This window comes from Coregonus clupeaformis, chromosome 7 (genome assembly GCF_020615455.1).
Source record: "Coregonus clupeaformis isolate EN_2021a chromosome 7, ASM2061545v1, whole genome shotgun sequence".
NCBI classification, from domain to species: domain Eukaryota; kingdom Metazoa; phylum Chordata; class Actinopteri; order Salmoniformes; family Salmonidae; genus Coregonus; species Coregonus clupeaformis.
Window position 1 is genome coordinate 41,019,752 of NC_059198.1, and position 27,916 is coordinate 41,047,667.

Below are 27,916 nucleotides of genomic sequence, written 5' to 3' on the forward strand. Positions count from 1 at the left end.
ACACTGAGTATGCAACATTTGAATGATTAACTTCATCAGTTCCAGTGTGCCTATTAGCCTATGATCTTTCGAGTTACCTGGATAATTATTCTACAGGAGTTGACATAGAGAGAGAGCAGAGGTGTATCATAGGTCTGTCTACATTAACTATTATATATGTCGATGCATTTGTTATTTGATACAGTGTGATGATGGCCAATACAAGACCCCCGGTGGCTCTAGTCTCTCAATGTAACATAGTGTAGGATTCTGTGTTACGGTGAGGTAAGGAGAATGCTGCTGATATTAAGTGGAGACACTGCAAGTCTCCCAAGTCACCACAAGATGGCAGCAGAGACCAGAGCCCGAGCCTTTATGAACCCAATGACTCTCGTCTGCTGCTGACTTTCTGATTGGAGCTGCTTTGTCAAAGACCCTCTCATCTCGTTTTGAATGCAAATTAATGACAATAAATATGGTACCCATATATTTCTATAAATAATAATAGGCCAATATGAATGTGTACCCACAGAAGGATCTGCACATGTTCAACTTTACACAGTCAAACCTCTAGATGTATATAGTTGGACACTCATTGGACACCATGCGCGAGTTACATTTCTTCACATTCCTTCATTCTATTCAGCATGAATCCTTTTCACATGTCAAAAATTGCTGTCTGAGTGCCATCATAACGAAATTGATAGTAAATTCTCCAGTCGTCATATTTGACAGCCAATTAATTTCGTGCTTGTGAAAACAGTGAATATACCTTATCCAACCGCAGCTCAAGAAGAGGACAGAGACCCTCCTTTCTGCGTATGCGCAACCAACCAACGGCGAGCAGTAATGAATTGTTCAGATGGTATTGCTTTTGGGAGTGACGCGGAGGATACAGATGCTCGACTACTTTTTCCCCCCGGTTAAATTGTTGTAATTCCACGCGTAATTTCTGCTTCTTATCGTGTTCGACATATCATTTGACATCTGTTCCAGTTTTTGATCAGTTGTGTAGGCTTCTGTATGTCGATATTGATGTAGTGTCGCTAAAAGATGCCTCAACCGAAATCCCGAAAAATCGCCGTCCTGGGATACAGATCCGTGGGTAAGTGGGCGCAATTTAGTCGTTTTCGGTGATAGCGAGGTCCATTGTGCGCTTTCTGTGTAGGCAAGTTCAATGACGATGACTACACATACTACTGGCAAACGTATTTTAGCCTAAACGTTATGCACATAGCGAGCGGCGGCTACTGCTGCCTGGTCATTGATTGTTAAATAAGCCAGTCAGATGACTGGAAACTCAACGACTCTAGAGATTTAGTGTAGCACTAGCTACAGCAGCATGTACCCCTGGACCAGTGTTGCTGTTCTCAATTCGTAAACTACATTTTCACGTTTCGTTGAATAAAAAGATGCAGTCAGCGGCACGTGATGCATTATCCTCATCAATTGTATTTGAATAACTTAAATGGCAGTCTATAGTTAATTGTGTTATGCACACAGTAATTGAAAATCATCTCTTTTATTTTGTTACGTCAATGTTTGGTCAAAAAAGTGCTTACACAAGCCACTAGTAAGATAGAGTTGATGCCACAGCAGTTGAGGACAGCACAAGCGGTCCTGATACTGGGATGTAAATGAAAACGTCACGACTCACGAAAGTAGAAGCATCAATGTCAATGTGGCAGCTTTTTACGAGAGAATTTGTCCAGTTACCTCAAATCTCACTGTTTAAACAAGAAAATGATGGCCTTGTGAGTGTGCGGTTGAAGACATTATTCTTTTAGACGCCACTAATCAGTTTAAATGTAGTCTTTAGTAGCCTACTTGTGCTGAGACTTACATTAATTGTATTTCTATAGTTACTAACTCATAGATTTTAAGTAAGAACCCCAAAAAATGTTCAGAGTAGGCCTTAAAGCGACCACATGCTTCCCAGCCGAAACAGTTCGGTACTGTTCGTGCATATATTATGACAACATTTTGTGACGTTTTTGTTCGTTTTTCGGCTGTTCGGGCACACACATTTTTTTTCTAGAGGCAAGCTGAAGTTCGGAGCCGAGGTCTACGCTCCTTCGTCGGTCGGTGATTGGTCAACAGTAGGGATTCTTCAATAAAGTCTTTGTTGTCATTCAACAAGAGATGACTCGTTTTCATGCACAATTTTTCATTGAAAAATACTGCATCAAACATCTTAGTTAGATGTAAAATTGAGCGACTAAGATCTCTTCAGCAAAAACCTCAACATTTATGACAGATTTCTTGAGTTATCTTCTCACTATTTTGAAGAAGTGTATACTGGCTACTGCATCTCAAAATGGACAAACAGTACTATTGCCGCTTTCTTCTTGTTTTTCAAGCAAAGGTCTTTTAAGGGAGTATGTGTTCAGTTAGACCGAAGTGAAGCATGCTGATGCCCTTAGCCTAACCTGTAGATTCAGAATTAGGCTAACCTATGATGTCACAGAACTGTATCTTATCATATGGTATTTGTTTCAAAATCCCACTACTCAGGTTGTCTCAATATCATTTCAACCAAAATGAAGATGGCGGGTATTACTATGGACATACTGATATCGTACATGGACAGGCTTATTTGTATGTCATGAGCCATTGTGTATGGACTGGGATGACACACACACAGTGTGTGCAAAGGTTGCTGGTAGTGCAGAGGGCGTGCGAACATCGCATCACGTCACACTTGACTTAGCCTCGCTTGGACTCTTGGGAGCTGGGTCTGTGGAACGTGAAAGCTGTTGTGTTCTCCTCCATGCAGTCACACTGGACATCCTGCCTTTCCACACCACCACCAGACGTTAGTTGAATCCCAATGTGAGTGGAATTTAGCCTAGGCTTAGACACATCATCTTGGTATTGCAGTCAATGTCAGAAGTTGATCCCCTAACATGATTGTCTCCAAGCTATCTTCAGAACTTGGTCCACAAGGAGCAGTGTATATGCTGTGGATATTTTCCATGCAAGAGATTTTGAGGCTACACATCATTTGGATATTACTGTCAGGGATTGGACCTAGATGTCACAGCCTCCAGTTTTCAAACGAACCTCGCAGTTTGGTTCACAAAGACTATGAACAATGTTGGTACTATTGACCTAGGCCATTCCATTAGTTTGGTTCATTCACAAGACAAGTGCAAGGAAATCAATACAATAGACTACTACAGTACATGGATTAAATGTAGCCTACAGCCTGCTACTAGTCAATTCCAGTGTTCAAATAAATTCAACAGATAGGCCGTAAGACAATTGAACATGTCCCAATTTTTCTGTCTTCATGTCCTCATAAAACCTTTTTTTGCCATCCTATAGGCCTAGTAAGATATTGTACTCAAGCTAATAATAAAATAAAATGGTGTGTTTTGTCAGCCTGCTTACTATAATATGCATCTTTCTTTATACTGTATACTAAGGCTCAAAAGGGCTACCACTGTGCGTTACAGACAACTCCTACAAAGCAAAGCTGTTAATTGGCATGTCTCCAGTCTTTGTAATGGAGTCTTGCTAAATCTTTAAATATGTCCTGTGGTCATGCGCTTTGGCTCGTGCCTCATTAAAGCCAATGCATTGAGGAGGAAATCAGTTTGCACAGTGCAATGGAATACACTGCTCCTTTCTGTTTCTCCACCCATTGAGTCAGGTCAATGCATTTTCAATGTGTAAACTAATGTTGGGCGGTATTTCCAGATTTCCATACCGTTCCTGTAGCATACCGGGGTATACTGTATTACCGGCAGTGCATACAAGGGGTGCTATTTCTTTCCAAATGCTAACAAAGTACTAGCGAATTCCCATAGCAGATGCACGCTTAATGCTAACAAGCGCACGCGAACATAGCCTAAACTAAACGCAAGGACAGACAACCCACCTCATATAGTTATACAACTATCTCAAAAGGCTACTCACACTTGATCCAGAATGGGATTGATTGTCTTTGCTGTAACCAAGAAGTTGAATATTGCAAGCTAGCCACCTAACGTTATAGCTAGCAAGTTAGCATCTTAATTAACAACAACTGGTGTGCTGATTCGAGCGCGGTGGAAGTGTCGACCCATTTTTTTACCCATCTTGGAATACCTGATGGTCAAATACCGACCCTTCTACCTCCCAAAGGCGTTTTTGCTGTTATCTTGACTGTTGTATACATTCCACCTCAGGATGAGAAAAATAACAAGCTGGCACTGTACAAGGCTATAAACAAGCAGGAAAACATACATCCGGAGGCTGCTTTTCTGGTTGCGATTTTAATTCTGCATCATTAAGACACGTGATGTCCAACTTCCATCAACATGTCTCTTTCGCCACTAGGGGCAATAAAGTCCTAGACTACTGTTATTTTACCCACAACCAAGCATGCAAGGCCCTCCCTCGTCTGCCATTTGGCAAATCAGATCATGACTCCGTACTCCGCCTTCCTGTTTACAAGCAGAAGCTCAAACAGGAAGTACCCGTGACTCGCTCCATTGAGAATGGTCACCAGAATCAGAAATTATGCTACATGATTGCTTTGCTAGCGCTGATTGGAATATGTTTTGAGACTCCACCGATATCGTCAATTACCTAACCACCTCCGTCACTGGCTTCATTAGGAAATGCATCGGCAACATTGTCCCCACAGTGAAGGTTCGCTGCTTCCCCAATCAAAAGCCCTGGATTAACACAGCGGTTGGCGCTAAACTAAAGGACAGGGCTACCGCACACAGGGCTATCACAGAAAACCCAGAGGCTACGGCTGAGGACAGGAACATTTACAAGAAGTCCCGCTATGACCTCCGCAGAGTCATCAAACGAGCAAAAGGACAATATAGCAATAAGGTGGAATCCTATTACACAGGCTCCGACGCCCGCCGCATGTGGCAGGGGCTACAGTCCATTACGGATGACAAGGTAAGACCCAGCCGTGATCTGCCCAACGACGCCTCTCTACCAGACCAACTCAATGCATTTTACTCACGCTTCAACAATAACAACATCGTGCCGGGTGTGAGGGGCGTCACCGACCCAGAGGACTGGGATGATCTCCCTATCCGAGGCCGACGTTAGTAAGGTGTTTTATCAGGTCAACACTCGCAAGGCCGAGGGGCCTGACGGTATTCCCGGGCGCATTCTCAAAGCATGCGTAGAACAGCTGGCAGGAATATTCACGGTAATTTTCAACATCTCCTTGTCCCAGTCTGTAATCCCCACATGTTTTAAGATGACCACCATCATTCCTGTTCCCAATAACTCAAGGACTACCGCCCAGGGTTTCCATTAGGAAAATGTGGCGTCGGACATTTGACCAGCAGCATTTTAATTTACCTGACATTTTAGAGATTTACGGGACCCATATGCTTTGGGTGCGTAACCTGATTAGGGTGTCCATCCACGGTGCTCAGAATGACAGAAATCACATTTGGGTCATTCTCACGAAACTGTAAAACAAAACAAATCCTCTTGAATCACTGAGATTAGGATCTTTTCTATTTCATCATCATTATTATTATGTTTTTGATCAGATATTATGCATTTTACCAACATTTTCACCAAAAAGTAATAAACAAATCAATGTTTCGAATATTTATTAACATTGCTTCTCTAATGACAAGGCCTGAGTTAAACATGACACTAAAAATAAAAAGATTTAAAATGGAATTATACAAATATTATCACATTTAATCTGACTATTTCCCAATGACAAAGCCCAGTGGGGGAAAGGGTATGTTTGAGAATAAGAACTTAATTCTGAAGTGCTCATTCTGAACTTGTGCTCATCTAAGGACTACTCCTCTAGCTGATGCATCATGGGTGAAGAAAGCTTTATTTAAAAACAGATTGGAGTTTTTAGAGGAACTTAAAAAAGTGTTAGGGTATGTCCACAGACATGTAATAAATATTATAGTTTAATGTAAACTTCAACTACTATACAATTTTTATGATTTATGGACAAACTACAGCAACATATTTTGTGTTTTATTCAAATAAGTTATTTTGTTTAAATAAAATGACCAGAGAATTTAATCTGGACGCATTTCGGTAATGAACATTTGGGGTGAAAATGTACAATATTCAGGCGAAAAATGTATTTAAGTTAAGACACTTTCTTAAATACTAGACATCTTAGTCCTCAGAATGATAGTTGATTTTTGCAGATGCATCATGGTTTTGTAACTCAATTTGCTACAGACATTTTAAAACTGGTTTCATGAGAATCAACCATTTGGATTATGGTAATTCATATTAACAGAACATGCAAGTCGAGCATGCAACGATGTGCGGTCCTTATTACCGAATTCTGATGCGCACTTTGAAGATGTTAGAATAACTGTCCACATTTACTTTTCCTCAGCCAACAAGACGAGTAACAAACAGCAAAATGACTAGGCTATGTCAATCTACTATCCCCCATAGTAGAAAAGTTGACCTATTCCATTGGTCAGCTTGTTGAGAAAGAAATGGCCTATTCTTAACAGACCCTGGGACAGTTGTGGGACGATAGATCCCAAACTCATACAACCAGTAGGCCTAGGCTACATAAATAATTAAAATAAAAACAATGAGTCTGATGCAACAGATCAGAACGTTTAACTTCAAATGTCGATAAAGTATTATTTCTTCAGCATTATAAGCGCAGCAATGCACAAGGCAGAAGGCTACGTGCAAATGTTCATTCCATAATGCAATTAATGGGAAAACAGAAGCGCACTGCACATGTGAGTAGTTTCATGTGACAGATGAAAATATCCCTTAGAAATGTTGAAAGAGGGGAGATCTAATATGCAACAACTACATGGGTTGCTAATATGACTAGGATTGTGCCTTTGGCTACTGGACAATGAAAGAAAGTTGATATAAAATAATTGCCTCCACGGATATCATCTGATTTTGGCTAGGCTACTTTGAAGTAAGGGAAGACATGCTCTTCACAGATTAATCCCAGTTTCAACTGTACCGGGCAGATGGCAACATCGTGGTGTTGTGTGGGCGAGCGGTTTGCTGATGTCAAAGTTGTGAAATTGTTGCATGTTGCGTTTTTATATTTTTTGTTCAGTGTAGTATGATTACTTACTTTCTCATGTTCTTATTTTTATTTATTGTGTGTTTTTGTTCTACCTAATGTTATTTGTTGTATTACATAGTATTACTTGCAAGAAAAGCATTTCACTGTACTTGACATTTCACTGCACGTGACATTAAAACTTTAATATATGATTTTCAGTAATTACTATTATTTTGAAGTTATTAAAACATTTCAAGTGGAACTTGATCACTCACCTCTCTTATGCTGCTTGCTCAACAGTGGATAGTCACCTCACATTTGCACGACATGTAAACAAGTGTACCATGTGACTCGCTCAATAGAATGTTTGTGAACAAATGTAAAAAATATATATTTTCTTTATTTTTTGGGGGGGGTGGTATTGGAAATCATACAGTCTGTACTTCAAAATACCCCAGTATACGGTATACCGCCGAAGCCTAGTGTGCACCTCAAACCAAACTGTAACCTGGTATGAATCGGAGTTGGAATGATTTACAATTAGCTTGCACTATCAATGCATCTTCATCAAAGCAAACTGAAAACAGGGTTGAAACCGGTTTGGAATTATGTGCATTGTACATTTTCATTTCCAATGTATTTTCCTCGAACCTAATCCAAAACCGGGTTTGAATGGTATGCATTTCCTACACATTGTGTGACTAACTTTCTGACTATCCTTTCGGTCAAAAGTTTTAGAACAACTACTCATTCAAGGGTTTTTCTTTATTTTTACTATTTTCTACATTGTAGAATAATAGTGAAGACATCAAAACTATGAAATAACACATATGGAATCATGTAGTAACCAAAAAAGTGTTAAACAAATCAAAATATATTTTATATTTGAGATTCTTCAAATAGCCACCATTTGCCTTGATAAAAGCTTTGCACACGCTTGGCATTCTCTCAACCAGCTTCATGAGGTAGTCACCTGGAATGCATTTCAATTAACAGGTGTGCGTTCTTAAAAGTTAATTTGTGGAATTTCTTTCCTTATTAATGCGTTTGAGCCAATCAGTTGTGTTGTGACAAGGTGGAGGGGTAAACAGAAGACACCTCTATTTGGTAAAAGGGGGCGGCAGGTAGCTTAGTGGTTAAGAGCGTTGTGCCAGTAACCGAAAGGTCGCTGGTTCTAATCCCCGAGCCGACTAGGTGAAAAATCTGTCGATGTGCCCTTGAGCAAGGCACTTAACCCTAATTGCTCCTGTAAGTCGCTCTGGATAAGAGCGTCTGCTAAATGACCAAAATGTAATGTAAATGTAAAAGACCAAGTCCATATTATGGCAAGAACAGCTCAAATAAGCAAAGAGAAACGACAGTCCATCATTACTTTAAGACATGAAGGTCAGTCAATACGGAACATTTCAAGAACTTTGAAAGTTTCTTCATGTGCAGTCGCAAAATCCATCAATCGCTATGATGAAACTGGCTCTCATAAGGACTACCACAGGAATGGAAGACCCAGAGTTACCTCTGCTGCAGAGTATAAGTTCATTGGAGTTACCAGCCTCAGAAATTGCAGCCCAAATAAATGCTTCACAGAGTTCCAGTAACAGACACATCTCAACATCAACTGTTCAGAGGAGACTGTGTGAATCAGTCCTTCATGGTCGAATTGCTGCAAAGAAACCACTACTAAAGGACACCAATAAGAAGAAGAGACTTGCTTGGGCAAAGAAAAACAAGAAATTGACATTAGACCGGTGGAAATCGTCCTTTGGTCTGGAGTCCAAAATTGAGATTTTTGGTTCCAACCACGGTGTGGGTGAACGGATTATCTCCGCATGTGTATTTCCCACCGTAAAGCATGGAGGAGGAGGTGTGATTGTGTGGGGGTGCTTTGCTGGTGACACTGTCTGTGATTTATTTAGAATTCAAGGCACACTTAACCAGCATGGCTACCACAGCATTCTGCAGCGATACACCATCCCATCTGGTTTGGGCTTAGTGGGACTATCATTTGTTTTTCAACAGGACAATGACCCAAAACACCCCCAGGCTTCGTAAGGGCTATTTTACCAAGAAGGAGAGTGATGGAGTGCTGCATCAGATGACCTGGCCTCCACAATCCCCCGACCTCAACCAAATTGAGATGGTTTGGGATGAGTCGGACCGCAGAGTGAAGGAAAAGCAGCCAACAAGTGCTCAGCATATGTAGGAACTCCTTCAAGACTGTTGGAAAATCATTCCAGGTGAAGCTGGTTGAGAGAATGCCAAGAGTGTGCCAAGCTGTCATCAAGGCAAAGGGTGGCTATTTGAAGAATCTCAAATAAAATATATATTTTGATTTGTTTAGCACTTTTTTGGTTACTACATGATTCCATATGTGTTATTTCATATTTTTGATGTCTTCGCTATTATTCTACAATGTAGAAGATAGTAAAAATTAAGAAAAACCCTTGAATGAGTAGGTGTTCTAAAACTTTTGACTGGTAGTTTTAAATCTAAAATTGACCGCTATGTGTGCCCCTGGAGTTTACCACCCAGGGAGACAAGAGAGTTCGTTTGGACTGGGAGGTGAGCATTCAGAATTGATTAGAGACTACTGGAGCATTGAAAATGGGAGCGAGCTGCTCTCTTGTCCTCCGGGCTTTTCCCAGATAGCGAGAGAGTTCACGTCTCCAACCGTGGATGGCCACACTCCACTCTCGGTTGTTATATGTGGGAGGACTGTATAGGAGTGTTTAGATAGAAAAAGGCCTCTGTAGTAAGGCTCTGTAATAGTACGTAGTGGGGATATCTAGGCTAATGATAGTATACCATAGTAACCTGCCTGTGTGTTAGGCTACTGCTAAAGGTAAAACACTGTGGTTTGTGAATTCAGCAAGAAACCCTTATGTTGACTAGCCTAGTGTTCTTGATATTTATTTGAAGAAAGGCCAGTAGGCTAGCTTTTTTCCATCCTAGAGAATTGCTCAAATGCAGTAATGTTAGTAAGCTGCTATTCTGATGTACATCGATATCATAGAATTTTTTGTAAAAGGCCAGAAATAGTAGTTTACCACGTACCAATTTTAACAGCATTTGAGTTATGCTCCGTCTCTTGTATATTGCCCATTTTGGAAGGGAGCATAATGTGATTTGGAAATGGCAATCATTGTATTTTCTACAGCTCTAGACAGGGCAGCATTTGACATTTAGCAAAATATGAACAAACCCACTCAGTTCACTCAAGGTAGGCAGAGTATTTGGCTTTTTCCTAGGACGCTGATGAATGATACCACTTGTGAATCAAAGGGCAATTCATTGTGATCGATTAGCAAGGATTCTTAATTAAACACACTGAAGCTCATAAGTGTCTATCTCCTTCACAGGGAAATCTTCCTTGACTATACAGTTTGTGGAAGGCCAGTTTGTCGACTCATATGACCCAACTATAGAAAACAGTAAGTATATGTGTGTGTGTCTGTGTGTGTGTGTGTGTGTGTGTGTGTGTGTGTGTGTGTGTGATCTCATTCCCTCTCCCCTGCTGCTGGCCTGTGTTGGCAGGACTAGCCACCCACCCAGGTCTCTGAGTTCTGCTGGACCACAGCCAGGTGCATTTCTCTAGGCTTCTTATTCATGGTGAAGCTCACACTACACACACATACACATATACACACATACAGTACCGGTCAAAAGTTTGGACACACCTACTCATTCAAGGGTTTTTCTTTATTTTTACTATTTTCTACATTGTAGAATATTAGTGAAGACATCAAAACGATGAAATAACACATTTGAATCATGTAGTAACCAAAAAAGTGTTAAACAAATCAAAATATATTTTATATTTGAGATTCTTCAAATAGCCACCCTTTGCCTTGATGACAGCTTTGCACACGCTCAACCAGCTTCATGAGGTAGTCACCTCATGCATTTCAATTAACAGGTGTGCCTTCTTAAAAGTTAATTTATTATTCTACAATGTAAAAAAAAAAAAAAAGTAGTTGTGTCCAAACTTTTGACTGGTAGTGTACATACAGTGGGGAGAACAAGGATTTGATACACTGCCGATTTTGCAGGTTTTCCTACTTACAAAGCATGTAGAGGTCTGTAATTTTTATCATAGGTACACTTCAACTGTGAGAGACGGAATCTAAAACAAAAATCCAGAAAATCACATTGTATGATTTTTAAGTAATTAATTTGTATTTTATTGCATGACATAAGTATTTGATCACCTACCAACCAGTAAGAATTCCGGCTCTCACAGACCTGTTAGTTTTTCTTTAAGAAGCCCTCCTGTTCTCCACTCATTACCTGTATTAACTGCACCTGTTTGAACTCGTTACCTGTATAAAAGACACCTGTCCACACACTCAATCAAACAGACTCCAACCTCTCCACAATGGCAAAGACCAGAGAGCTGTGTAAGGACATCAGGGATAAAAGACCTAGACCTGCACAAGGCTGGGATGGGCTACAGGACAATAGGCAAGCAGCGTGGTGAGAAGGCAACAACTGTTGGCGCAATTATTAGAAAATGGAAGAAGTTCAAGATGACGGTCAATCACCCTCGGTCTGGGGCTCCATGCAAGATCTCACCTCGTGGGGCATCAATGATCATGAGGAAGTTGAGGGATCAGCCCAGAACTACACGGCAGGACCTGGTCAATGACCTAAAGAGAGCTGGGACCACAGTCTCAAAGAAAACCATTAGTAACACACTACGCCGTCATGGATTAAAATCCTGCAGCGCACGCAAGGTCCCCCTGCTCAAGCCAGCGCATGTCCAGGCCCGTCTGAAGTTTGCCAATGACCATCTGGATGATCCAGAGGAGGAATGGGAGAATGTCATGTGGTCTGATGAGACAAAAATAGAGCTTTTTGGTCTAAACTCCACTCGCCGTGTTTGGAGGAAGAAGAAGGATGAGTATAAGCCCAAGAACACCGTCCCAACCTTGAAGCATGGAGGTGGAAACATCATTCTTTGGGGATGGTTTTCTGCAAAGGGGACAGGACGACTGCACCGTATTGAGGGGAGGATGGATGGGGCCATGTATCGCGAGATCTTGGCCAACAACCTCCTTCCCTCAGTAAGAGCATTGAAGATGGGTCGTGGCTGGGTCTTCCAGCATGACAACGACCCGAAACACACAGCCAGGGCAACTAAGGAGTGGCTCCGTAAGAAGCATCTCAAGGTCCTGAAGTGGCCTAGCCAGTCTCCAGACCTGAACCCAATAGAAAATCTTTGGAGGGAGCTTAAAGTCCGTATTGCCCAGCGACAGCCCCGAAACCTGAAGGATCTGGAGAAGGTCTGTATGGAGGAGTGGGCCAAAATCCCTGCTGCAGTGTGTGCAAACCTGGTCAAGACCTACAGGAAACGTATGATCTCTGTAATTGCAAACCAAAGGTTTCTGTACCAAATATTAAGTTCTGCTTTTCTGATGTATCAAATACTTATGTCATGCAATAAAATGCAAATGAATTACTTAAAAATCATACAATGTGATTTTCTGGATTTTTGTTTTATGTTCCGTCTCTCACAGTTGAAGTGTACCTATGATAAAAATTACAGACCTCTACATGCTTTGTAAGTAGGAAAACCTGCAAAATCGGCAGTGTATCAAATACTCCCCACTGTAATTGTATGTGTGGGGTGCATGTTAAATACTATTATTGCACACAGTGAGTAATGCAACTTATTATGTGACTTGTTAAGCACATTTTTCCTCCTGAACTTATTTAGGCTTGCCATAACAAAGGGGTTGAATACTTATTGACTCAAGACATCTCAACTTTTCATTTTTTATTAATTTGTAAAAATTTTGAAAAACATAATTCCACTTTGACATGATGGGGTATTGTGTGTAGGCCAGTAACAAACAATCTCAATTTAATCTATTTTAAATTCAGACTGTAACACAACAAATTGTGCAAAAAGTTGAATGGTGTTAATACTTTCTGAAGGCGCTGTAGACATACTCACACCAACAACACAAACGTATTCACACACGCGCGCACGCACACACAGGCATACACTCACGACACACATTTTTGGTATGGCATTGCTCCCTTTGTTAGCACAGAGAACACAACTGACTTCATGGTACAGTAGCTTCACAAAGTCCTAGGTTCGGATACAGTGTGTGTACCTGCCTACTGTATCTACAGTGCCTAAGGCTTGGGAAGCTTCCATCCATGCAGCACCCGGTGAAGGGAACGTGCAGTTATTTTTAGCCAGCCAGGGCTTATTTTCTTTGAATGAAAGGCTTGATCCGCGTCTGCTGCATTCTCTAAACCCAGGAACGTAGAACGATTACCATAATAAATTGTTCTACAAACATGATTCTACTATACTACAGTAGTGATGTGGATTTGGCTGGCCTTCGTGCTCTGTGTGTGTGTGTGTGTGTGTGTGTGTGTCGTGCTTAAATAAGCCACTGTAGAAAACCCCCTCGGATCATCTGCGGTCCCAGCCCACCTGCCACACACACATACACACACAGCTCCACTGTCACCCAGAGTCACAGCCCAATCAGAATCTGTCTCAGTCCCAGTCCTGCCTATTCTAGTCGATTACATACATCACTTTCCTGTGTTCTGACATCTCAGTGCCACATGAAATGTTGCCCCACTTGTCTCTCTCTCTGCTTCACTAACTGACTTGTGGTGATCTTACTCAAAGCGACGTAGAGAAATGGCCTCCTTAATTGTGATGAATGAGGTGTTCTTTGTCGCTAATTGTCTGCTAATTCTAGCTCAGTCCTAAAAATGAGTAATTTGCTAATATAAAGTCGTCTGACATGAGTACCAAAGAGTCATTCAATATCCTTTGTCGTACCGAGTTGTAATGTAAATGTGTGTAAGATCATGGGAATGAATGAGCTACTGTGCTGAAGGCTATGTTTTTTAGAATCTCTTGACAGGACTGTAGATGAGTAGAATGACTTAGAAGCTCCCAAGTACAGTACTGTAGTTATCTACCTTTCTCTCTCCTCAGCATTTACAAAGATGATCACAGTGAATGGTCAGGAGTACCTCCTGCAGTTGGTGGACACAGCCGGACAGGTGAGTCCCTCTTACCAGTTGAGACACCACTCACACATTAGAATGTTGTGGTCAGATTGCCAGTGGGCCACTACAGTATGTGAGCTCTAATGTAATTGGCAGAAAAGCCAGGTGTAGATTAGATATCAGTTGACATCCTTACTTAGCCTAGGCCTCATTCCACATTCATTAGCTAGGCTGACATTTCCTCATTTTTACCTAGGTTGAAGATTACAAGGTTAAGACAATGGGGTTCTAATTTCCCATAACTCTTTGCAATTCATGGGTTATCAACGGTGCTGGTCCCATGAATTCGTTAATTTTCTAACGCTTTCGCGTTGGAATTATTATGATGTCTTGTTTTTTAAACTAGATTTTTACCATCATAGAACGTCTACTTTATCTTTGCGATGTTTCACTCTCGGCAGGATGAATACTCAATTTTCCCACAGACCTACTCCATAGACATCAACGGCTACATTTTGGTGTATTCTGTCACATCGAATAAAAGGTAGGTAGCTCCGCTCGCCCTCTCCTTCCTTCACGCTGCTACTAACCCTTTGTTACTGCAACATGAACCCACATGGCTTCATCCCTGAGAGATCTAGCCGCTCAAGGTTTCTCTGAATCTATCTAGTATTTCTCTCTCTAGTAAAAGGCATGAATAAACCATTGAAGCTATTATTGATCTGTACATTTATATTTTTTATCTCTATGCTATTCTATAGTACTGGGCTCCTGTACGTTGTAGTACAGAACAGGTATTCATGCGTAGCTAAAATAAATGTAGTGTGGATGTGAATCAGAGATGGTAATTTCTAGCTGTGTGTGTCTGTGTGTGCATGCGGGCATGTGTGTACTAACTTGCCTCCATATCAGCTGGAGATTTAAATAATATGACTCCATCTATCTCTCTCTTCTCTCTCTTAACCACACCATTTATCCTTTCTTTCTCGCACCAGCGTTCCTCTCCATCCAACTCTCTCCTCACTCCATCCATCACTCAATTACTCCCTTGTTCCTTCTCTCTCACTCTTTCTCTCTTTCCCTCTCTCTCTGTTAATACGAGAATGAACAAGTGGAAAGGTTCTCCTGGGCGCAGCAGCAGAAATTTGATTGGATTTGGTCAGATTTGAAGGGGAATAACGGCAAATTTCGAAAATGTGTCTATGTTCCTAAACCCCTCTGACTCGTTGTTGGACTGTCTCGTCAAAGTGCGCACCTCTCTCAGTGAGGGAGAGAGGGGTAGAGCGAGAGCTACGTCACAGGGTAATACATCCCCCCTACTCACTGTAGTTCTAAATAGAACTTTGTGGAATAACGCAAATCTACAAATAATCTCAACGTTCTGTCACAGCGAAAATACTGAAGTCCAATCGATTGTGAGATATGGCATACACATTTTATGTGATAAATTTGGGTTGCGGGTTCACAATTTGACAATTTCTGAGATCTCAGCCAAGCAAGGAGAAAGGGAGCCAACCTAATCCGCCTCCCATTTTTACATTGCAACCCCATTGGATATAATTTCACCTGCCAATCAACATTGTCCACCTTCCCTCTCTGACTGTAGGCTACATCCCTCGTTGCATGGTGTGATCAGATCATTACGGCAAAATATACAGTATCTACTCAAATTAGAGGGAAAGACTAGTGAGTGTGGAACATAATGTCCATTTCATAGGATGACACATAGGCTATAAGGCTAATTTATGTAGCAAATGTTTAATTAGATTTTAACCTTCCTACAGTAGCCAGCTTAACATATCCTTGTAAAATAATTTATGTTGCAGATATAATAGACAGCCTAGACACTGATGCATGCATCTATTGAAATGTGATTTATGCTCACTGTCAAAAGTATTATTAGCCTACATTTACATTTTCAAATCGATAGAATAATGACAATTATTTAAAAAATTATACTGGGGATTTCATTTGCAGGCCAGGGCCAAATTGCATTCCTCGAGCGAGCAAGAGAATGTGATAATTTAGGCAGATTTGATCAAATGGAGACGTATTCTTATAGCCTATGTTTGCATCAAATACCCTACTCCTTTGCTTCAGTATACAGTGCATTCAGAAAGTATTCAGACCCCTTTACTTTTACCACATTTTGTTACATTACAGCCTTATTCTAAAATTGATTAATTAAGGATCGGACCCTTTTTTTCAATTTTCGCCTAAAATGACATCCAAATCTAACTGCCTGTAGCTCAGGACCTGAAGCAAGGATATGCATACTCTTGATATAATTTCAAAGGAAACGCTTTGAAGTTTGTGGAAATGTGAAATTAATTAGATCTTTGAAATGCAAGAGAAAGGCCAGACAATGATGTAGGATTATATGTGTAATTTAGATGTCCACAAGATGGCAGCAGTGTTTGTGCAAAGTTTCAGACTACACAATATTTTGGAGTTTTCCCAAATGTGCCGAATTGGTAAATGTATACATTTTCATGTACATAACTATAGAGAACATACAAAAATGCTATGGTAATAAAAAATTACAGTTTACACACTCCCTGGATTGTCATACATGATGGATCATTAGCTTCCCTACAGAAAATACACTAACCTTCACACCTCTAGATGGCTGGGCGGGGGTGGGTGTGGAGCCAGAGACAGCAGTGGGGTCAAACTGTAGAACCCATTTCCTACATTTGAATATAAAATAGATTTTTCAAACAAAACTACACTACATTTTATCTCTGGGACCCTCAGGATGACAAATCAGATCAAGATTACTGAATGTAAGTACATTATTTGCCTTCAGAGGTGAATGTATCAAACCAGTTGCCGTAATAAAAGTGTTTTGTTGTTGTGCACTATCCTCAAACAATAGCATGTTATTATTTTGCTGTAATAGCTACTGTAAATTGGACACTGTAGTTAGATTAACAAGAATTTTAAGCTTTCTGCCCATATAAGACATGTCTATGTCCCGGAAAGTTGGCTGTTGTTTACAACGCCATTTTTGTCACATATCGCATATTGAGAAGCAACTGTCCCAGTATAGGGACACCGATCCCGTAGAGGTTAAACTGTTTTCTAGACATAAAAACGGAAATACGACATTCAGACAAGTATTCAGACCCTTTACTCAGTACTTTGTTGAAGTACCTTTGTCAGCGATTACAGCCTCAAGTCTTCTTGGGTATGACACTACAAGCTTGGCACACCTGTATTTGGGGAGTTTCTCCCATTCTTCTCTGCAAATCCTCTCAAGCTCTGTCAGGTTGGATGGGGAACGTCGCTGCACAGCTATTTTCAGGTCTCTCCAGAGATGTTTGATCAAGTTCAAGTCCGGGCTCTGGCTGGGCCACTCAAGGACATTCAGAGACTTGTCCCGAAGCCACTCCTGCGTTGTCTTGGCTGTGTGCTTAGGGTCGTTCTCCTGTTGGAAGGTGAACCTTCACCCCAGTCTGAGGTCCTGAGCGCTCTGGAGCAGGTTTTCATCAAGGATCTCGCTGTACTTTGCTCCGTTCATCTTTCCCTCGATCCTGACTAGTCTCCCAATCCCTGCCGCTGAAAAACATCCCCACAGCATGATGCTGCCACCACCATGTTTCACAGTAGGGATGGTGCCAGGTTTCCTCCAGATGTGACGTTTGGCATTCAGGCCAAAGAGTTCAATATTGGTTTCATCAGACCAGAGAATCTTGTTTCTCATGGTCTGAGAGTCCTTTAGGTGCCTTTTGGCAAACTCCAAGTGGGCTGTCGTGCCTTTTACTGAGGAGTGGCTTCCGTCTGGCCACTCTACCATAAAGGCCTGATTGGTGGAGTGCTGCAGAGATGGTTGTCCTTCTGAAATGTTCTCCCATCTCCACAGAGGAACTCTGGAGCTCTGTCAGAGTGACCATCGGGTTCTTGGTCATCTCCCTGACCAAGGCCCTTCTACCCCGATTGCTCAGTTTGGTCGGGCGGCCAGCGCTAGGAAGAGTCTACGTGGTTCCAAACTGATGGAGGCCACTGTGTTCTTGGGGACCTTCAATGCTGCAGACATGTTTTGGTACCCTTCCCCAGATCTGTGCCTCGAAACAATCATGTCTCGGAGTTCTACGGACAATTCCTTCGACCTCATGGCTTGGTTTTTGCTCTGACATGCACTGTCAACCCTGGGACCTTATATAGACAGGTGTGTGCCTTTCCAAATCATGTCCAATCAATTGAATTTACCACAGGTGGACTACAAACAAGTTGTAGAAACATCTCAAGGATGATCAATGGAAACAGGATGCACCTGAGCTCCATCTCATAGCAAAGGGTCTGAATACTTATGTAAATAAGGTTTTTTATTTTTAATACATTTGCAGAAATGTCTAAAAACCTGTTTTTGCTTTGTCATTATGGGGTATCATGTGTGTGTTTCGTGCACGGGACTTGAGCCTGGATGAACTCCCACCTTGTAAAAACCTTCTAGCCTATTGCGCAATATATTCCAAAATTCTAACAAAATACACCAGCGACATCATTTAGGAGATAAAGGTTGTGAGCACAATGTATTTGTGTGGCTACGATGCCATCTTTAGAGCACAGCACTTTCTGCTTGGTTTCTAGAGCATTGAAAGAGATAAATGAAATAGGCTACTACCGAGGTCTGATGAGGCTTCTGACAATATAGTAAAAGGCGTGTTGTATTGGGTGGTGTGCTAAAGTCTGATGTAGGCTATTTTGAAAACTGCCGGTGTGTTTATGATGAGCCCCCTCCTGCATGTGTTGTTGCATGAGCTGGATGCTGTTTCCTCCTTGCTTGGCAGAGGTCTCAGAAAAGGTACAATTGTGAACCTGCGACTCAAATTAATCACATCAAATGTATATGCTATATCTCACAATCGATTGGACTTCCCGAATTTTGTATTTTAGCTGTGACAGAATGTTTATATTTTTCGTAGAACTTTGTGGAATAGCACAAATCAATCTAGCGCTGCAGTGAGTGGGGGGGGCTGTTTAACCCTGTGACATAGCTCTCGCACTAGCTCGACCTCGCTATCCCTGAGTGAGAGAGGTGCGCACTTTGACAGACAGTCCAGCAATGAGTCAGAGGGGTTTAGGAACATAGACACATTTTCCTTTAAATATAGAAGTGCATCAAAGCTGCACTTTCTCTCCTGTAATGCCTCCATACTTCAGACATCTTCAATGTCAACAGGATTCATACTGTGTCAAACTCTTTGTCCTGTCTAAGACCATCATACTGTAGCCTAGGTTAGAGTGTGTGTGTTTTAATCCCAAATCCCCTGGGTCCTATGGTAGTTGCCATGGGAGCGGGCCTAGGGAGACTTTCCCTGGAGAAATATTTTCCTAACCACATCCCATCATGTCTCCCTACTTCCCACTGGCCAGTTAATGCTGTCAAGTTGAGTTAATGTCCCCATTGATTTATGCATTTCTACTGACCAGCCCGGGGCTCAACATTCATTATTTAAATTGCGTCTCAAACCATGCATCAGGTCCGTCTGTATCATATACAGTAGGCCTCTACATTACAGTCTATGGCACAGATTAAACAACCTTTCTCAACTGGATGTCGGCAAGGCAACTAACAAGCAATGGAAAATGCACATTGTTAAATACAGCAACATTGATGGTTCTTCTCAGAAAGATTTGATATGCGAAGTAGCCTATCATACCGATTTCAAGTAATGGGTCAACCGCAACCGTCTTTGTTAGGCAACGTTCGTTAATGTACTCATCACAAACACAGAGACACACACACACAGAGCGGCCAGGATAGGAGAATGCAGCCACGACGCAACGCGGAGTGCCTGGATGCAGCCCTTAGCTGTGGTATATTGGCCATGTACCACAAACCCCAGAGGTGCCTTATTGCTCTTATAAACTGGTTACCAACGTCATTAGAGCAGTAAAAATAAATGTTTTGTCATACCGTGGTATACCACGGCTGTCAGCCAATCAGCATTCAGGGCTTGAACCACCCAGTTTATAATGGCAAATATAGCATGGTCCGACCTGGACAATGTCAAGCTTTACTCCCATAAAGGATGCATTTAAGTACAAGTGAGAGTCTTCAAGTCTTCTAAGTATTAGCTTTGGAAGATTTTTTAAATAATTGATGGAATAGTGTTGTATTGATACTGGTCTTGTCTACAGTACACTAGGGCGTCGCACAATTGGCCCAGCGTCGTCCAGGGTAGGGGAGGGAATGGCCGGCAGGGATGTAGCTCAGTTGATAGAGCATGGCGTTTGCAACGCCAGGGTTGTGGGTTCGATTCCCACGGGGGGCCAGTATAAAAAAATATGTATTCACTAACTGTAAGTCGCTCTGGATAAGAGCGTCTGCTAAATGACTAAAATGTAAATGTAAATGTTGAATGTTTTCACTTTCTTGTTATTTTGGCTGTTAAAGGTTTGAATTACCTTTTTTTGTTTTCTGCTGCAGTTTTGAAGTAATAAAGGTAATCCACGAAAAACTATTGGATATGGTTGGTAAAGTACAGTAAGTACCTTATTCTCCTATCTGTAAACATTTCAATCTGAATATCTAGTGTTTCACTTCATGATTCATTTGACTGACAGGACTTCCTTTTGTCTTCTGCAGAGTACCCATCATGTTGGTCGGAAACAAGAAAGATCTACACATGGAACGGTATGCCACACACACACACAGATAGTCTTCCCAGAGGAACCAGACAGTTTATTCCATTTTCAGCTTTAAATGAGATTTAACTGGGATTTAATGTTCTGACGGTCTGTCGTTATGTTTGTATGAGTCCGTGGAGACCTGGTCAAAGACATTAGTTCACAGACAGGACCAGATGGAGAGAAAGTATATTGCTTCAACAGAGGGTGGAGGGCTGGAATAAACCTTTAGGACTTGATCTGCTGGAGTTTTATGGGCCTTGTCATAAAATCCCCACATCTTGCCATCTTTGGCAGGGAGGGAAAAATTTATATGCCATTTCCCTGGCTGTCCTGTCTCTTTTAGACTAAACTACTGGCCTGTTTAGACCTTGACGCTAGGCTGGGAAACTGTGGTCCAGTCTGCTCTCAGCAATCTTTGGCTCTGGCTCTGTTTTAAAGACTGCAGGGTCAGGTCGGTCTGCTGTGTATTTGTTTGGGTCAGAGTGACGTTAGTTATACCTATTTCAGACAAAATCTACGGTATGTTATCTGTAAAAAAAAAAATTTTGCACTTTTTTTTACAGGCATACTGTACGCCTTGCATCCTGTTGTGCAGCCAGCACTGGGGACGGGTGGGAGTAGGGGTGTGCAGATGTGGGTGGGCGTCTTTTTTAAATAAATCCATTGAATATACAATTATGTTACTGGTCTGTGCAGCCTATAGGTCACATGGCTACGCCATGCAAATTAAATCAATGGGGGGGGTTCTACTAAGCTAACAGATGGAATTGTTTTAAGATGGTCATACCAAGGGATCATCTAGCTATTTGATTTGGAATTTTAGGACCCTTTTAGGTATAACACTTTACTTGACACCCAGCGTCATAACACGTTATGACACGGTCATAACCATGTCATTAGATGTCATAACAGCAGACATAACTTGTCATAACCTGTTATAATATGGTCATAACACTGTCATGACACATACATTTAGACCTGTTGTGACATATATTGCGTTATTTTATAGCTGGTTATGACACCTACACAAGGCAAAACATTCCATTACACCATAGCCTACGTCTCAACAGTATGTTTATGTTCTATAATTTTTTTTTTATTGACCATATTAAATTATAATTGTAAATTATCAATGTCATTGATGTCAGACATGCACCTACCTACCCCAATGTTCTGTTGCTGATGACTGGGCTGAATGCAGGAGCAGATTTCAGGAGCAGGACAAGACACCCTCTTTTTGACTGACTGACATAAGGGCATGTACATGATAGGCCTATCTGGCTTATGATGGTCATAATGCTTCTTGACAGTGTCATAAAGTGTATTTTCTTAGTCCAAGTAAAGTGACACAGGATGGTCATAATGCTTCATGACAGTGTCATAAAGTGTATTTTCTACAACTTATTTAAAAGATGATGAAAAAAAACATGACTGTAAATAATTTATTACAACAACAACAACAACAACAAAGGATTTAAGAAACAAACTTTCAAACGAAAGGAAACTTCTTGGCAGGGAAAAAACTAATTTGAATAAATGTGGGTTTTGACACTCTTATGTAGGTGTCATAACCAGCCATAAAATAACGCAATATAAATGTATGTCACAACAGGTGTAGTAAATAATGTGTGATGACAGTGTTATGACCATATTATGACAGGCTATGACAAGTTATATCAGCTGTTATGTCATTATGACATGGTAATGACCGTGTCATAACGTGTTATTAAACTGGGCGTCACAAAGTTAGCCCATAGAAACGCATTGAATAATAGATTCATACATGGAAAAACAGATGGTCAAAAAAATTAATCAAAAGGAAGTTTGTTTTAAAGTGTCTGTCTTATATCTGAGAGATATAAAAAAGATCAGGAAATTATTATTTCGTTTTTTTACCCATATAAAAAAAATAATGTTGGGCACTAAACTACTTCCATATATACTTACACTATCTTCAGACCAGTCTTGTGAGGCTTGTGGGTGTCCTAGAGCAACAACCGACATGTACTGTATGTGTTCGTTAGAGTCTCATCTTTCCATAGATTGGTCATATTAGTTTCTAGGCCAAACCGTTTGGACGCTACAGATGTTTTTATGAGAAGACCGATTTTCAGGATGTCTCATGGTCTGGGATCGCTGTAGCTCGGCCACCTTCCACCGCAGATGCGGACGCAGCCCGTGCAAAAAAAAAAGATATCTCTAGCTTAAACAGACAGATTTGTATTTGTATTTCTTATTATTATGTTAATTAGATTTCCGCGGGGTGCGGATATCGACTCTAGGGGGTTAAACAGACAAGGCACACTTACATCTCCCTGCCCTGATCACATTCAACACAACTATATGTTATACTAAGAATATAATGGAATATAACAAAATAAAATATTTTTCCCAAACAACTTGAGTGTCGGATGAATGTGTGGAACCGCTGTTATTCTTTATAAAGTGGTATTTTTAAACAGAGACCATGTCCTTATTTTTTTGAGTTTGTTTGCTTTAGAAACCTTAGAATCTGCTCTTTCCGACCTTGTATAGAAATCTAATTTCTGACCGGATGAACCTCTGAAGGATGATTTGAAAAAGTCAATTTTTTGGTAAAAAAAAAGAATCCAGATTGTTTTTTGGGGGGGCTTGTTACATATCATGCACATTGTTAGCTTGCTAACTGATGTGATCCACTTCCCCTGTGTGTGTCATCTCTTACCAGGCATGTAGAGTACACACTGCTTGCTCAACACACTTCTGAAAATGGGTCACTCACTCATAGACCTCCCTCTTTCCTCCTCCCTCCTTTTTTCATCCATCCTTCCTCCTGCCTCCTCTTTCATTCCCAGAATAAACAGGAAATGTAGCACAGCCACCTCACAGTGGGAAGTAGTGACAGCTACTCTGACATCCCTTCCTCCTACACACACACACACGCACACACACACTCTGGCCCCATTGAGATGATGGGCACGCTGTAAGCAGTGTTGAAGTGATTCATATGCTTCTCAGTGTGGAGTGAGTACAAACACAGACACACAGGAGCCTATTACCCTGAGGCCAGCTGGAATTGTATTAGCCAACTAAAGTAATCAAGGCGTTACTGATCACTTCTCTCTCTCTCTCTCGCTCTCTCGCTCTCTCGCTCTCTCTCTCTCGCTCTCTCTCACCTTCTTTTCTCTCTCACTTTCTCTCCCTCTCAATTTGTTTTCAATGTATCCCTCTCTCTCTCGCTCTCCTAATGACTTCTCAATAGTAAAGCATACCTCCCAAACGATCTTCCCACCCTGAAATAGACTAGAGACTAGAGAAAATAGACTAAAGCACTATACATATATACAGTGGGGGGAAAAAGTATTTAGTCAGCCACCAATTGTGCAAGTTCTCCCACTTAAAAAGATGAGAGAGGCCTGTCATTTTCATCATAGGTACACGTCAACTATGACAGACAAATTGAGAAAAAAAAATCCAGAAAATCACATTGTAGGATTTTTAATGAATTTATTTGCAAATTATGGTGGAAAATAAGTATTTGGTCACCTACAAACAAGCAAGATTTCTGGCTCTCACAGACCTGTAACTTCTTCTTTAAGAGGCTCCTCTGTCCTCCACTCGTTACCTGTATTAATGGCACCTGTTTGAACTTGTTATCAGTATAAAAGACACCTGTCCACAACCTCAAACAGTCACACTCCAAACTCCACTATGGCCAAGACCAAAGAGCTGTCAAAGGACACCAGAAACAAAATTGTAGACCTGCACCAGGCTGGGAAGACTGAATCTGCAATAGGTAAGCAGCTTGGTTTGAAGAAATCAACTGTGGGAGCAATTATTAGGAAATGGAAGACATACAAGACCACTGATAATCTCCCTCGATCTGGGGCTCCACGCAAGATCTCACCCCGTGGGGTCAAAATGATCACAAGAACGGTGAGCAAAAATCCCAGAACCACACGGGGGGACCTAGTGAATGACCTGCAGAGAGCTGGGACCAAAGTAACAAAGCCTACCATCAGTAACACACTACTCCGCCAGGGACTCAAATCCTGCATTGCCAGACGTGTCCCCCTGCTTAAGCCAGTAAATGTCCAGGCCCGTCTGAAGTTTGCTAGAGTGCATTTGGATGATCCAGAAGAGGATTGGGAGAATGTCATATGGTCAGATGAAACCAAAATATAACTTTTTGGTAAAAACTCAACTCATCGTGTTTGGAGGACAAAGAATGCTGAGTTGCATCCAAAGAACACCATACCTACTGTGAAGCATGGGGGTGGAAACTTCATGCTTTGGGGCTGTTTTTCTGCAAAGGGACCAGCACGACTGATCCGTGTAAAGGAAAGAATGAATGGGGCCATGTATCGTGAGATTTTGAGTGAAAACCTCCTTCCATCAGCAAGGGCATTGAAGATGAAACGTGGCTGGGTCTTTTAGCATGACAATGATCCCAAACACACCTCCCGGGCAACGAAGGAGTGGCTTCGTAAGAAGCATTTCAAGGTCCTGGAGTGGCCTAGCCAGTCTCCAGATCTCAACCCCATAGAAAATCTTTGGAGGGAGTTGAAAGTCTGTGTTGCCCAGCGACAGCCCCAAAACATCACTGCTCTAGAGGAGATCTGCATGGAGGAATGGGCCAAAATACCAGCAACAGTGTGTGAAAACCTTGTGAAGACTTACAGAAAACGTTTGACCTGTGTCATTGCCAACAAGGGGTATATAACAAAGTATTGAGGAACTTTTGTTATTGACCAAATACTTATTTTCCACCATAATTTGCAAATAAATTCATAAAAAATCCTACAATGTGATTTTCTTGAAAAAAAAATCTCATTTTGTCTGTCATAGTTGACATGTACCTATGATGAAAATTACAGGCCTCTCTCATCTTTTTAAGTGGGAGAACTTGCACAATTGGTGGCTGACTAAATACTTTTTTTCCCCCACTGTGTATATATATATATATATATATATATATATATATATATATATATATATACGTTGTATTGTTTAAGGGCCTACTGCTAAACTGTACAGTATATTGCCCTTTATCTTCTAACTGCATGCTCCTAGTCTGGTGTGTGTGTGCGCGCGTTTGTGTGCATGTCTGTCCTTAAGTGTGTGTGTGTGTTGACAGATCTCATTAAACAAGGGCAGGGAAAGGCTTGCGCCGGGGCAAAGTGAGGAACCGGCTGAACCTCAGGATGAATCAATAACTCCAGGCTATTAAATCACAGGAGTGGATGGGAGGGATACAGGGTGCTGGAGTGCAGTTACACCAGTCAGCAGATACGCCACTAGGCTATAGAGGCTATAGATTTAGGCTTGGCTGAAAAATACTAATGCAATGCAGTTAGAATCCATCGGGGGGGTGTCTTAGTATTGTGATGCTATCTTTTCAGTGTGTCGGCGTGGTGTGTGAATAACCTGGTCCCAGGTCTGTTTGGGCTGCGACCATAGGAGTTGACTATACAGGACAAACCGATCTGGGATCAGGCTAGTGTAAAAAGACATGGAGGAGAGATGGTGTAGCCTACTCTATGGCTTATAGTGAATGCCTGGGATAGTATAGGGAGAGTGACCACAGATCAGTTTCTCCATTTGTGCCTTACCCTCATATAGGTCATGCTCCCACATGTGGTTATAGACTGTTGTGTTACAAGCAAATGGTGTTCACTGTGATATTGTGTTCCCCTCAGGACAATCACTAACTGTGGGTATAGGATGTGCTGCTGTTACAAGCTAATTGTAGTCAGTGTGATATGTTTTTCCCTCTCCTCAGTGTAATCAGTTGTGAAGAAGGCAAAGCGCTGGCCGACTCGTGGAACGCAGCATTCATGGAGTCCTCTGCTAAAGAGAACCAGGTGGTGATGATGATGATGATTGGACACCAGCCACTCCCAGATAGATATATCGTTTTTGACATCTAGGATTGTAATGGGTGCCATCTTGGCACTGAATGTTCCAAGGCAATTACAGTCTAGTTTGAATACAAATTGGAAGAGTAATCTAAATGAAGGAACATTTGGTGCCAACATGGCCTGGATGCATCAATGCATCATTCAACATAATTGTTGCTATTTCCCTATTGTACCACAAGAGGCATGTTGGATCCATTGATCCATGCTGCTATGTGTTGATGATATCAAAATAGTGTTTGTATCAAATATTCCCCTCAGTCATCTAGAATGTTTGAATTTCCTACTTTCTTTCTATCCTAGCAATAACAATTAATCTGTCAGTTTGGTTTACTATAGATTGTAACATTTGCATTTGCAAGCACAGAGCAGACAAAACACCCATCTGCACAGCCCTGTTGTTGTGATATGACATAATTTCCTCCCTCTGACTTACTGTTGCCTGTGTGAGCCAGACAGCGGTGGAGGTGTTCAAGAGGACCATCCTGGAGGCGGAGAAGATGGAGGGGGGAGCCCCCCAGGGCAGGACGTCCTGCTCCTTGATGTAACCCTCCGGCCCCCCAGGCCCAGGCCCTCGCACACCGTCCCACCCACCTCGTCCCCAACCACAGCACTGGACACTGGGAAATCCCTCTACTTGAAGTGGCTAACTGCCTGTTCTCCTCCTTCCCTCAAGAAACGTCACTTGTCTTTTTATTTTTAATTTTTTTATCAATATGAAATGTTTTTATTTTTTACTTTTATTTTTTTCATTTCCAGAAGGAGAGACGAGGACTTCGACATTAAGAGTAACCATCCATCCCAGTTTAGGGTACACCCGTCTTGCTCCCCGACTTCCCCTTCTTCTGAGAAACCAAACGTGGTGAAATATCTTGCCTTACTGCTCCTCATTTGAAGCCTGTAATCTCTTTTCTACCTGACCTCCCTACCCCTCCCTTCCCCTTCAAAAGTTTGTATAACGTATTTCTTAAAAAGCTATTATTATGGCCACTATAGTTGGCCAGCGTTCATTCGCTAGTGTAGGGAATGTTGATTCCGTTTTTTGATTGTAATCATTAAATCAGCATATTGTTTCACTAGAGTTTGATTTTCTTACTACTCAAAATTTGCTGGGTTTTTTGTTTTATACAAATTATCAGAATACACACGAGAATGTTTTGATATATCATATACTATATTAATTATATAATGTATATTTTCCCTTACCAGGGATTCAGTATTGTACTTCCAGTTGGCTCCTCTACCTCAGAAACTGTCAAAAGGCTGAGGTTGCCACCCAGTCAGGGAAAAAGTATGTGTCATCACACTGCTCCACACATTCACTCACGCCAGTTCTCAGAGGGGGGGTGTGATAATTAACGTTACCAAGGAGAAATGGAAACCTGGTGGGTTGGAATAATATGTGTTCCAGGAGAGATCTACTACT

The 27,916-nt window shown here is 41.5% G+C and overlaps 1 protein-coding gene across 2 annotated transcripts; it reads left to right on the plus strand.

The window, feature by feature from the left end:
• The first annotated feature begins 829 nt into the window (after window positions 1–829).
• LOC121569183 (GTP-binding protein Rheb) lies at window positions 830–27,566 on the plus strand. 2 transcript variants are annotated; one of them, XM_041879925.2, is made up of 8 exons: window positions 830–1,084; window positions 10,330–10,401; window positions 13,941–14,008; window positions 14,416–14,498; window positions 20,391–20,447; window positions 20,550–20,597; window positions 26,355–26,436; window positions 26,946–27,566. In XM_041879925.2, the coding sequence occupies exons 1-8, from the start codon at window positions 1,033–1,035 to the stop codon at window positions 27,036–27,038; spliced, it is 555 nt and encodes a 184-aa protein (XP_041735859.1). In that variant the 5' UTR covers window positions 830–1,032; the 3' UTR covers window positions 27,039–27,566. The 2 variants fall into 2 exon arrangements, with proteins under 2 accessions (XP_041735859.1, XP_041735861.1); XM_041879927.2 differs by lacking the exon at window positions 10,330–10,401.
• The last annotated feature ends 350 nt before the right edge of the window (window positions 27,567–27,916 follow it).